The 13,245-nt window shown below is 39.6% G+C and overlaps 1 protein-coding gene across 1 annotated transcript in view; it reads right to left on the minus strand.

Annotated features, from left to right (window-relative positions):
- The window catches only part of LOC125451831 (grainyhead-like protein 2 homolog), a 133,336-nt gene that overhangs the window by 81,288 nt on the left and 38,803 nt on the right, over positions 1-13,245 (minus strand). The window contains exon 5 of the mRNA XM_048529463.2: positions 677-732. Within this exon, the coding sequence (XP_048385420.1) occupies positions 677-732 (56 nt within the window). The remainder of the gene's footprint in view (positions 1-676; positions 733-13,245) is intronic.

Genomic DNA, 13,245 nt, shown 5'->3' on the forward strand with positions numbered 1-13,245 from the left:
ACGAGAGAGAGGGCAAGAACGAAACGAGAGAGAGGGCAAGAACGAAACGAGAGAGAGGGCAAGAACGAAACGAGAGAGAAGGCAAGAACGAAACGAGAGAGAGGGCAAGAACGAAACGAGAGAGAGGGCAAGAACGAAACGAGAGAGAGGGCAAGAATGAAATGAGAGAGCGAGAGAAAGAAAAAAAGGTGGGGTCACAGAACGAGCAAGAGACAAAATGTGGAGTGCATATCTTTGCACTGTGTCATCAATTCTTATCATGTAAATGCCTTAAAAGCTACAGGCACATCCAGTCTGGAATCCATGCTACAATTCAACAAATTCTGTCAGCTTCCATGATGAGTTTGATTCCATGTTTCCACAGCATTGGCCCCAGTCTCTGGATTTTTAATGCAGTGACATTACAATTACACTGCTGTTTCCCCTCAGTATTTATCCAAGGTCCTAGGCCATGAATTCACTGTGCTAATTTACCTTAGTCAAGGGGACAGTGCACCATATCTGAGCTTGAACCTCAACTGGTGCTCATATTTAGAGCAAATCACAGAAATCTTCAAGCCACATATAGCACTGAATTAGTGAACAGGATCTAAAATTATCTGAATTTTATCTAGATATTCCCGTAACATGGAGTTTCCAAATCTATAGATCCCTAAGGAGATTCCAAATGCCTTACCCTCCTGCATGTTCATAGATGAATTCTTCATCCCCTATTGAAGAGTTGCGGTATTTCTGCAGTTAAAGGAAACAAGGAGTATGGCATTAGCTCTACATTCAGTAACTGGTCATATAAAATGAAGTTAAAGATATTAAAAGTAGATCATTAGGAAAGCTCAGACTGCCTTTTTCTCCAGTTAGCATGTCCCATTCTTATCACTTGCAACTTATCAATTCATGTTGTGATGGAAAACACAAATGAGAGGAATTTCACTGTCGTACATTGTACTTCTCCTTTTCCATTGGTTTGGGGCGACACGATGGCTAAGTGGTTAGCACTGCAGCCTCACAGCGCTAGGGACCCAGGTTCAATTCCAGCCTCCAGCAACTGTCTGTGTGGAGTCTGCACATCTTCCCAGTGTCTGCGTGGGTTCCCTCTGGGCGCTCCAGTTTCCCCCCGGCGCTCCAGTTTCCTCCGACAGTCCAAAGATGTGCAGGCTAGGTGGGTCAGCCATACTAAATTGCCCGTAGCATTCAGGGGTGTGTGGGTTATAGGGGGATGGGTCTGGGTGGGATGCTCCAAGGGGCAGTGTGGACTTGTTGGGCCAAAGGGCCTGTTTCCACACAGTAGGTAATCTAATCTTAAAAAAAACTAAAAACAAAAAAACTTCCTGTAGTGGCTCCTGGGTCAGTGGGAAGGAATTGAAGAGTGTAGTGCTTAATCGAGAACTGGGTGAAGACCCTTAATGTCTGCAATGTGGGAAGGATTTTTTTTTGTAAACATCAGTCCCAATTTTACAGACGAGTCAAGATATATAGTACAGTTAAATGAATTACTTAAGTGATACATCAAAAGTCATACAAGGTCAAAAATCTATTCACACGAGCAATGGCAAAGAATACTGCCTTACTTTGTAACACTTGTAACCCAAACACATCACAAAGCTTGAAGATGCAACCAATTCATTATATATTTCCCTAACCAAAACCTCTGATTCATAGCTTTAAAAGATTTTGTTCCACTTCCCTAATTAATTTACAATATTTGCTCAAGATGCAACTGTTTTTAAAATCGCCTCTCTCTCGAAAATCTTTAATTTACGTCATATTGAGAAAGTTTTCTTCCCACAGTGATTTCTTGCACATCCCTGTGCAAGAAATCAAAAACTTTTCATGCTGAAATAAAGTGTCCAATTGTTGAGGTTCAACCCACTATCGTCCAAACAAGAAGTCATTCATCGCAATCCAAGCCTGACTGAATTACTGACTGATTCCGGCTACAGTTTGAGATCAGCATCAAAGCTCTTCATAAACATCTCCTTGTCGCCAGTGCAAACATCAGAACACTTCAGAAACACAGCAAAAACATTCCAAACAAAAACTGAGAGGAATTTTTATTTATTGCTCCAAACTGTATAAATGTTGAAAGAAATAATAATTTTAGTTTTGACTCTTTTGTTGTGCACCACACAGTCATTATTCCTAATAGTTTGATCTGAATGTGATAGTAATCTGTGGGCATGGTCATTCCATGGTGTATCGTTGTCTCATACAGAAACACAATTTTGCACATTATGTATTTGGGTATTTCCCAGGTTCTGCAGAAAATGAGCAGATACAATTGGTAAATTAACCCCCCTTGCCCACACAGAGTGGCATCCTGCAAAGCAAGAGTTCAGTGAAAGGGGAAGGAAGGTTGAACAAGGAAGCAGCAAAGGGGAGGGAATCTGCGAGAGAGAGTGAGGTGGCATGTGAGAGGTGGTGATTGATGGCGGGTGGTGGGAGACAGGGAGTAGTAGATTAGGGAGGGAGGCAATGAGTTGTAGATTAAGAGACAGGGGGTGAGAGAGAGATGGAGAGTAATGAAGGTAAAACAGCATGAGGTAGGTTATGAAGGGAGGGGACAAGGTGCAAACGGGAAACAGAAAGCACAAGGTATGTCAAAAGAGTTACTATATGCATGACTCTTTCCTCCCCACCCCCTGCCCCCAGAGATAGTGACAATAACTGCGCAAGTTAGCCCTGGGGAGATACTCAGCTCTCCTCCCATTTCCCAGCACCTCACCATTTAAGTACTGATAAGTGTCTACTGATGTGAAGAAACAACTGAGCTAATTTTGTCACTATGCATTGCAGTTTTAAGAAAACACTCAAAGCAGCTGCAAAGAAAAAACGCCTTTTCCACATTTCCTTTCAATTTAAAAGGCAAGCTTCCTTAGCTCTTTCTAATTTGAACTTGTGAAGTTGAAATAAAAGATCCTTACCTTGATCAACTGCTTCTAATTCAACTTTTCCTCCATAAATGACAAGTTACACTATAAAAACTAATAATTGCATTTCTCATGCATGGTATTGTATTAGTTATGGCACTGAATTTAAAATGTCGATGTTGGGAGACCAAATGTCAACGTGTAAATTTAAAACTGAATTCAGTAAACCTGGTAATTGTAGTTTCGCATTATTGAGTCAATATCTGAAGATAATGTTCCAGGCATAAGACCATAAGTCATAGGAACAGAAGTAGGCCATTCAGCCCATCAAGTCTGCCGAAGCAGTCAATAAGATTGTGACTGATCTGACTATCCTCAATACCATTTCCCTGCCTTTTCCCTGTAACTACACTCTGACAAAAGAAAATCCTCCTCTGTGTTTGAAATGATCCCTTATTCTGATATTATGTCCTTAAATTCTAAGCTCTCTCTCATTTTTTGTTGTCCATTGCTGCAGAACACCAATTCTACATTTGGGTGTAGAGAGGACAGTTTGCAAGAGTTGCAGATCTCTACTCTCTCCAGTAATTTACCCCCTTTTCTCTTCCATCATGTATGGAATGAATTTTAATATGTGCATTAAGATCACTGAATTTGTCAGCACAGGAGGAGGTTATTCAGGCTATCTTGCCCCTCTAAAAGAGTGGCCGATTAGTCTCATTAGCCCTCCCAATGCCCCATATCCTGTGATGTATATCACTGGCCCTCTGAAAGCTACTATTGTATTTAGTTCCTCCAACTTTTTCCAAGAAGGGCATTCTAAATCAAAACTCACTTCAGTAGAATCATCTCCTCCCCACACTCCATCACCCTACACACCAAAAATTAAGAGAGCAGAATGAACTATTGAAGTTGAAAGGACACAATGTATTTTTTAACACCAGACACAGACAGTAGAATACAATCACCTTGCACTGACATGATGAAATGTATTGAAATGAAGCAGCAAAGCTGAGGTAGCACCAATGATTCAAAAATTGAGTTTATCAGCTTTCAATCAAATTAGCAGTGCTGTGCATATGTACAAAATTAATGCAAAAGTGAACATAAATGAACAAATACATCAGCATGCACACTAAATCAATAAATGAGGAGAAAAGTGTTTAGAACATATCAATTAATTTATGGATTATTGTGGCTCATGAACTTTGTGAAATATTAAGAGCCAGCAAATACCTTTTCATATGTGAAATTGATGAGCACTCCAACACATTGTTATTGAAACAACTGTGCATCAAATGTGCAGCCTATTATACATTTGTATTGTGAAAAAAAAGCAATTTGTCAAAGCTTTTTGCACATCAGGACAATTAATAAGAACGTGTCTTGATACTGTATGAGAAAGTTAGGTAAAATCATTTCAGTGAAACTGTTAAAAGATAAGAGAATGTGCCTGTTGGTGAGCAGCTGATGAGCTTTTAGTTCAATACCAAGTTTAATAGCTTGATAAACAGAGGCATAACAGGACAGCTCAGAATCCCCAAGTACACACCCTGCTCCATGTGGGAACTCCAGAATATGTCTCATCTCCTGTATGCCAATTGTGAAGGAACGTTCGTAAACTGTAGCAGCTCAAGCATTTGTTTTTGGAGCATGAGCAGCATTTAGTGTCATTGTGGTGTATCCATGAGGTTAAGAGTGTTGTGGTAAACATTTATGAATGTGGTCAGCCTGTAGGTTAACAGCATGCAGGAAGAGAGGAAATGGGTGACAGATAGTTTAATGGGCCAGACATGAATTGCAGAAGCACCCTGTGTACAGCATATTTTCCAATACGTATTCAGTTCTGGATGCTGGGGAGTGTGATGGTTCCTCTGGATATGAAGCCAGGGTCAAGTCTATGGCTAGTCAGACATAAAGAGTGGAGAATGAATATAGGGAAAGCAATAATGATACAGAATTCATTAGCTTTGTGCCTGCATATATGACTCTGGGATGGCATATTTCCTCCCCGGGTGCAGCCAGCAAATATGTTACCGAGCAACTGCACAGCACTCTGGGAGGGTCAAGGGTAAATAGTCAGGATTCATGCCAGCACCAATGAGATAGGTAAAACAAGGGATGCCGTGCTGCCACAGAAAAAAAAACAGTTTAAAGAACCAGGAGGGAAACTAACAAGCAGGACCTCAAGGGTAGCAACTCCGAATTATGCCTAGTACCACGTGCAAGTGAGTATAGGTACAGGACGAGAAAGCAGACGATGACTTGACTGAAGAGATAGTGTAGGAGGGAGGCTTTAGAATCCAGAGATGTTTGGGATCAGGTCTGATGCAAGAATGACAGGTTGTACCTTATTAAAGATGGATCAATGTCCTTGCAGGCAATTTGTTGCAGCAGAGAGATTAAACTAACATGGCAGGTATGTGGAAACCAGGTCATATTAGAAAGGCACAAAGAACAGGAGAGACTGGTAACCTGAGAGTGAGAGGTATTAGATGGGGTCAGAATAAGATAGAACATAAGGTTTAGGTTAGGACTACTGTGCAGGTTTATGAATTCTCTGTAAATACATCCAGTAAATAAGGATGGTAAGTTGTAGGCTCACAAGCACATACATGCTTTTTTTTGCATAAAAGAGATGTTTGAGAGTAGGTGGAATCCATTGCTCAAATGTAAAATTATGTAAACATTGTCAATGGAACTGCTGAACAAAGAGGAAGAAAAAAAAAGTGAAAGGATAATATAACTGATGATGGCTTACATCTGAAATATTACAAGTCAGGCATTAGTATCGAGGGCTCATCATCAGGAATAACCATGAACCAAAGTATGCAGTAGTCAAGAACAGAAAATATTCACCAAGTTTTTTTCATTGTCTGCAGATTGAAAAATTGTCAAAATCATTGTGGTAGACACGTCACAAAGCACAAAATTACACAAACTTTGCAAAGATAATTATTTATACATCTATATACCTGGCCTGGGGACAGGAGTAGGGGGAAGGGAAGTGGTGAGAGGGGTACAGGTTGCCATTGTCTGGGGGAGGTCAGGCACTGTTGCAGGAGGCTCTTACGGGTAGATACTGTAGAGATTCTTCAGGCAGGGCCCAGGTTCCAGCAAGTAAAAGATGTTTACCTCCCGAAACAATCAAAGTGGGGCTGGCAACTTCTCTGGTACTTGGGGAAACCTGTCCAGCTGCAGTGAGATTTCAAACCTGCTCATCTCAATATTATTTTAAATGTTCCAACTTGTCTCCTTGAATCAGGTTACCCCACCATCCAATCTCAATGGAAGGAGAAGGAATAGACCAGTTAAAGGATTTTGTAAACCTATTCCACGTTAAAGCTGCTCACGTGGCTATTTCTCAAAACTAGCAAAGCTCGTTTACACATTTCCATTCCTCCTGTATGACATATCTCACTTTAATTCCATTCTCAGTTAAACACAGTTCTTGTCAGCTGTGTATGAAATATTCGAGCCAAATGAAACTTTGCTGAAGGTAATGCTAGCAGATTTCGGAAGTACAAAGCTTTAGTTATGCTTGAGGAATCAGAAACACACCACACTCTCAGCAGCTCTGCAGGAATGGTCAGGTTAATTATGGCCCAAGGTAGACTGCATTTAAACAAAAAGATTCTGTCCAGTGGTGATCCATGACTTTGTGAACATACCTCCAAGGGGAATTCAAGCTCATTTTATAAAAATAATCATGGCAATAGCTTACTCACAAATCATTCATCCGTAGCAACCCACCACCCCATCCCCCAACTCTGAAGTCTAAGTAGTGTGCAGATCGATCGTTCAGAAAATCACTTCAATACGCTGCTACCTTTCCCCCCACTACCCAAGTCATGACTCTTCCTTTTTTAGGTCACCAGCTACATTATCTGCCCTTTACCTCTTCCCTTCTCACCATCCAAGGCCTTAAATACTTGAACCAAGTTGAAGAACTTTTATATTTCAAACTTAGTGCACTCTGTTTGCTGCTCACAAACAATGTTATCTCGTCTCCATTGAGGAAGCGAAAGGGTCTAGGTCCGAAATGTCAGCCTTCCTGCTCCTCTGATGCTGCTTAGTCTGCTGTGTTCATCCAGCTCCACACCTTGTTATCTCAATTATCATAGAATGGTTGACTGTTTTGCTGAACACATTGTTCAGTCAACAGGTATGACCCTGAGCTTTCAGTCAGTCATCATGGGAATATAGGAGTAGGTCTATCAAACCTATTCACCATTCAATACAATCATGGTTGATCATCAATTTCAATGCCTTTTTCCTCAAACAATGTCATATCCCTCATGTCATTGACTTTTAGAAATTTTTCAGCCTCTGCTTTAAACACACTCAGAGACTGAGTTTCCAAAGCCTTCTGGGGTAGAGTGTTCCAAAGTTCATAAGTTTCTGAGTGAAAAACAATTCTCATCTCAGACCTAAGTGGTGTTCCCCTTATTTTAAGTTGTACCTCTGGTTCTTGAACACCCTTACCGGGGAAATGTCTTATCTGCATCAATCCCATCTATCCTTTCTAATATTTTGTAGGTTACAATGAGATCAAAACAGGACTAGTTTAGTTTGGGAAACCTGGTCAGCATGGACCTAAGGGTCTGTTTTCATGCTGTATAACTCTATGACGTCTTATGCTTCAAAACTCTCATGATTAAAGGCCCAGTTTGCCCAATCTCACTTTGCTGCAATAGTCCCACTGACATTCCATGAACAAGTCTAGTGAACCTTCTATCTATAGCAATTATATCCCACTTAAGGCAGCCAAAACTGCACACAACACTGTAAATGTAGTCTCAGTTATGGTCAGTTTGTAAGTTTGCAGATGACCTGCAAGTTGGTGAAGTTGTGAATAGTGAGGAAGGATTTCAAAGGATAGAGGTCTGCTGGAAAATTTGGTGAATTAGCAGGTGGAGTTTAATCTAGAAAATGTGAGGTGGTGCATTTTGGGAGTTCAAATGCAACAGAAAATTATACAGGTATTGGCCAAGCCCTTGGGAGCATTGATATATAGATGGGTCTTGGGGTGCAAGTCCATACACCCCAAGAGCGGCGGCACAAGTGAATAAAGTGGCAACGATGATGAACAACATGCTTGCCTTCATCTTTTTGGTCATTGCGTATAAACATTGGCAAGTCATATTGCAACTACACAAGATTTTGGTTAGGCCACAGTTGGAGCATTGTGTGCAGTTCTGGTTGCTGCTTTACAGGAAGAGTGTGGAGGTTCTAGGGAGGGTGCAGAAAAGGATGTTACCTGGATTGAAGAATATCAGCTATAAAGAGGTTGGCTAAACTTGGATTGTTTTCACTAGAATGTCGGAGGCTGAGGAGCGGTCTGATACAAGTACATAAAATTATGAGGGGTATGGGCAGGGTGGATATTTAGGGTCTGTTCACCAGGGTGCAAATGTCAAATGCGAGGTGCATAGGTTAAAGGAGAGAGGGGGAAAGCTCAAAGGAGATGTGCAGTAAGTTTTTTTTAATAGAGAGCATAGTGGATACCCGGATACTTGGAATGCTCTGTCAGGGGTGGTGATAGAAGCAGATACCACAGTGGAGTTTAAGACAGATTCTTGAACAGGCAGAGAATGGAGAGATATGGACCACATACAGGCAGAAGGAATTAATTTAGAATAGCATCACAGTCAGCACAGATATGGTGGACCAAAGAGCATGTTCCTGTGCTGTACTGTTCTATGTTCTATCTTGCTCATTGAAAGCTGCACCTGCATGTTAGCCTTCAATCACTAACTGATGAGGCTAGCTAGGTTCCTTCGTACATCTATGCTTTCTAATCGCTTATCATTTAAGATATAGTCTACACATGTGTTCCTCTTACCAAATGTTCTTCCACATCATATTCCATCTGCCATGTTCTTCCCTCACCCACCAAGTGTGTCAAAGTTCCCTGAAACCACAATGCATCTTTCTGACAACACAAATTCTTATCTAGCTGTGGGTGATCCCAAAACTTGGGAATATTACATTTGGTCCCCATACCTAAATCTTGATGTATCTTGTAATTGGAGCCAAGTACTGATCCTTGTGGTACACAACTAATCAAAGGCTACCAAGAAAGAATAACCGATTTATTCTTGCTTTCCATTTTCTACCTGTTTATAAATCCTAATCCAATCCAGTACCGTATTTTCTATCCCATGTGCTTCAAATCTTGCTAGACAACTTTTGCGTGGGACTTTAAATAACAACAGTAATAACATAAGTTCATGCTATGTCCAGTCAGATCATTATTATCTAAGTGCACCTTTATCAAATCCTTTACAATAGATTTAAACGTTACATATCTTGTGATGCAATGGTGGTGTCTCATATATGGGCCTCCTGGCTCAAAGTTAAAGTCCCACTTATTCTATAAGCATATTAATATCATCTTTGAACCAGTTGATTAGAAAATATCATAAATTCTAGCATTTTCCCCACTACTGGTGCAAGGTTAACAATTCTGTGGTTCTCCACTTTCTCTCTTCCACCTTTCTTAAATGGTGGAGTGATATTTGCTACTTTTCAATTTGTAGGACCGTTTCCAAAACTTACACAATATTGGAAGATGATCACCAATGCATTTACTACCTCCATAGTGACCTATTTGTTTTGCGTGCTGAAGGAATATATAGTTTCTGTAGACTGTGTAATAATTACTTAATGATTATCTATTGTTTATGTGCTGTCAAATCTGTTAATATATTTTCCTAATCTATTTCAGTCAACTTGGTCATCATGACTTCACAACTTTCTTTGTTTATATTTAAAATCTTGGCTTAAGATTGAACTACCTTCTTTAAAACTTAATGTAATATTCTATTGTATTATGCTTACTCATCACCAAAGGTTCTTTAACAACGGATTAGTAATCTGCTATTTTTCACTGCAAAATACAAGATGTGCAATAGCCCATTCTTTGAAATGCCGCACTAGCAAACTATGCTTAACGGTGCAGAAACTCATCCTCCATAGCATTAGTGCTCATTAGCTTTACCCAGTTAAACGTAAATTGAAGTTTCCAATGTTTACTGAGTTACCCAATGTTTCTCTAATCTCATTAATATCACCATGCCCAAGAGTAGCACTAATGTTTGGTGGCCTATAAACAAATCCCATGTAAGGGTCTAGGAGATTAGGAGATTTTTTTTCATCTTTTGTGCTCCTAAGATGTTGCTTGGCCTGCTGTGTTCATCCAGCTCCACACTTTGTTATCTCTTATACCTGCTACCCTTGCTGCTTTTTAGCTCCATTCCGGTTCCAATCAGAGTTCCTTGTTTACTAATGTAAAGATCCTGTCCCTTGCTATCAGTGCAACACCACCTGTTTTTCCTTTTTGCCTGTCCTTCCTAAATGTCGATGATCCTTGGATAATTATTTCATTAATTTCATAATCATTGTAGGAGGAAACTGGGACACCTGGAGGAAACTCACTCAGATACAGGGGGAACATGCAAACTCCACACAGTCACCCAGGGCTGGAATCGAACCCAGGGCCCTGGCGCTGTGAGGCAACAGTCCTAATCATTGAGCAGCCATGTTGCTCAGTCCACATTTCTGCTACTCTGAATAACCTGTCGCCTCCTCATTTAACACTCACCTATCCACCTCTCCCTTAAAAACAGTCAAAGACTCTGTTTACACCAGCTTTTCAGAAAGACAGTTCAAAAATCTCACAACCTCAGAAAATTTGCTTTGGCTCTGTTTTAAATAATTTACCTAAATAAGGTTAAAAAAACCTTATTTTTAAGCCATTGCTCCTAGTTCTTATTTCTCCAAAAAGAAAAAAAATCTTCTCCCCATCTAAATTGTCAAGATGCTTAAGGATCCTGAATGTTTCAATCAAATCACTTCCTGCTCTTCTAAATTCCAGGGAATACAAGTCTAACATGCACAACAGTTCATATATTATGCTGATAAATCCTCTCTGAACTGCTTCCAGTGCACTTACATCCTTCCTTAAATAAAGTTACCAATACTGTATACAGTGCTCCAGACGTAGCATCCACAGACCCGCATAATTGAACATTTGTATTCAGTTCACCTTGCAATAAATGATAACATTTTATTAGCTTTCCTAATTAACTGCTGCACTTACAAACTAATCTTTTGAGATTCATGCATTAGGTCACTCACATCTCCTTGAATCTCTGAACCCTGTAACCTCTAACTACTTAGACCTGTTTTTGTTTAATTCCTCCTGCCAAAGTGGTTGATTCCACATTTTCCTGCAGTATACTGCATTTGGCAGATCTTAAGTTAAAATTCATCTAAGTATAAGCTGTTATGGTTCTAGCACTGATTCCTGTAGCATAAAACTTATTACAATTTGTCAACATGAAAAAAAATTAATTTTTGCCTATTCTCTGCTTCCTGTTAGCCGGCCAATATTTTATCCATGCCAATATGTAACCCTACGGTATAAGCATCTGTTTTCCACAATAACCTTTGATGTGCTCCTTTATCAAATGCCTTCTGTTAATCTAAGTATGGTACATCCACAGTTCCCCTATATCCACAGCACCTATTATCTTCTTTAAGAACACTAACAGATTGGTCAAACATGCTTCCACTTTCAAAAACACATGTCAATTCTGATTTCTTTGAATTTATCTAATTGCACTGCTACATTGTCTTAAAGAATAACTTCCAACGTTTTCCTCATGTCAGATGTTAAGTTTTCTGTTCCTCCTCTTAAATAAAACAGGTGCATTTTTTATCCTCCAATCTAATTGGATATTCCTCGCGTCTAGGGAGGTTTGGAAAATTTAAACCAATATATAGCAAACTCATTAGCTGATTCTTTGAAGACTCCCATAATAAAATCCAATAGGGCCTTTTCACTTGACAGACTGCAGCTCAAACTACGTATTCAGTATCATTTCTGTGGTGGTTGTAATTTTCCTGAGCTTTTACCTCCCTTCCAGAGTTATAGCTGCCCCTGAGATGTTAGTTGTATCCCCTGTAGTGAAGGCCAATGCAAAACAAATTTTTCTAATTCATCTACCATCTCCTTATTTTCATGACACACATTTTAGAGACAACCAACACTCATTGTTAACTCTTCAGTTTTTAAAGGAAACTCTTAGAACCACTTTTTATTGTCTCCTCATTAATTTTTTTCATCATACTCTTGCTGTTTTTACAGACTGTCTAATTTTCAGACCTGCCACCTGTCCTTGCACGATGATATGCTTTAAGTTTCATATTATCTTTAAATTATATAGTTAACCATTATGATGTGTACATTCCTTAGAATTACTCTTTGGAATATATCTTTTGTAAACATTCTCAAAAATTCTCTTAAAATGTGTGCCTTTGTAGCTCTGCTGAACTATCTTCTATAACCTAATTTTCCATTTCACATTTGCCAGTTCTTTTTTCATGTCCTCATAACTGCCCTTATTTGTTTTTTTTTAAAAAAGTCTTGAATTCACTTCTCGCTCACTCAAACCATCCATAAAAATTCAATCATTCTGTAGTCGCCGGTATCCAGGGGTGACTTCACTACAAGATCATTAATTAATCCTAAATCATTGCACTAAATAAGGGCTAGTCTAGCCTGCTCTCTGGTGAACTCCAGAAATTTCTATTCTAGGAAACTCTCCGGAAAACAATCTGTGAACTCCACATTTAGGCTCACATGCTCACCTGACTTTCTCAGTCTATATGTAGATTGAAACCTTGCAGGTTTATTCCTTTGTTTTCTGACAATCTCTTGTTATTTCTTACTTTATGTTCCACCCTGCCGTGTGATTACTGTTACAGGCCCCGTACATTGTTCTCACAAATGATTTCTTGCCTGTATCATTTCTGAGCTCCATCAAAACCATTTCCACATCCCTTTTCCCCCCTGAACTTAGGGCATACCCCTCTATCCTGCTAAAATTATTAACTAACAAAGCCACTTCTCCACTTTCTCCTAGCTTCTGGTTCTCTCTAAATGTCCTGCATCCTTCCCAAACAATGTAATCCTGCAGACATCCTCATCAGTGGCTTCCAGATCGCACTCTTAAATCTAATTGTATTTCCAATTCATTTGTTTTGTTAGAACAGCTACATGCATTCAGACACTGTGTCTTTAACCTTCTGTTCTTTTTATAACCTCTCCAGTCTTAACAAGAGTTGGTTTACTCTTAGATTCTTTCTCTCTATCCCTTCCTATCATAGGAAGCTTATAGTTATTATAGTTATCATAGTTTATGTATTTCCCATACTAATACCTTCAGCTCTATTCTCTAACTGACCTCATTCCCAAATTTGATCCTGTACTCCCACTCTTTAGGGGGCAATCCTTAATAATTTCCTAGTCATGCAAGTGGCAAGGATACTAACCCTAGCTTTACTCCGGTCAAATCTGTTCCACTGGTAC

Source organism: Stegostoma tigrinum, chromosome 5 (assembly GCF_030684315.1).
Source record: "Stegostoma tigrinum isolate sSteTig4 chromosome 5, sSteTig4.hap1, whole genome shotgun sequence".
NCBI classification, from domain to species: Eukaryota; Metazoa; Chordata; class Chondrichthyes; order Orectolobiformes; family Stegostomatidae; genus Stegostoma; species Stegostoma tigrinum.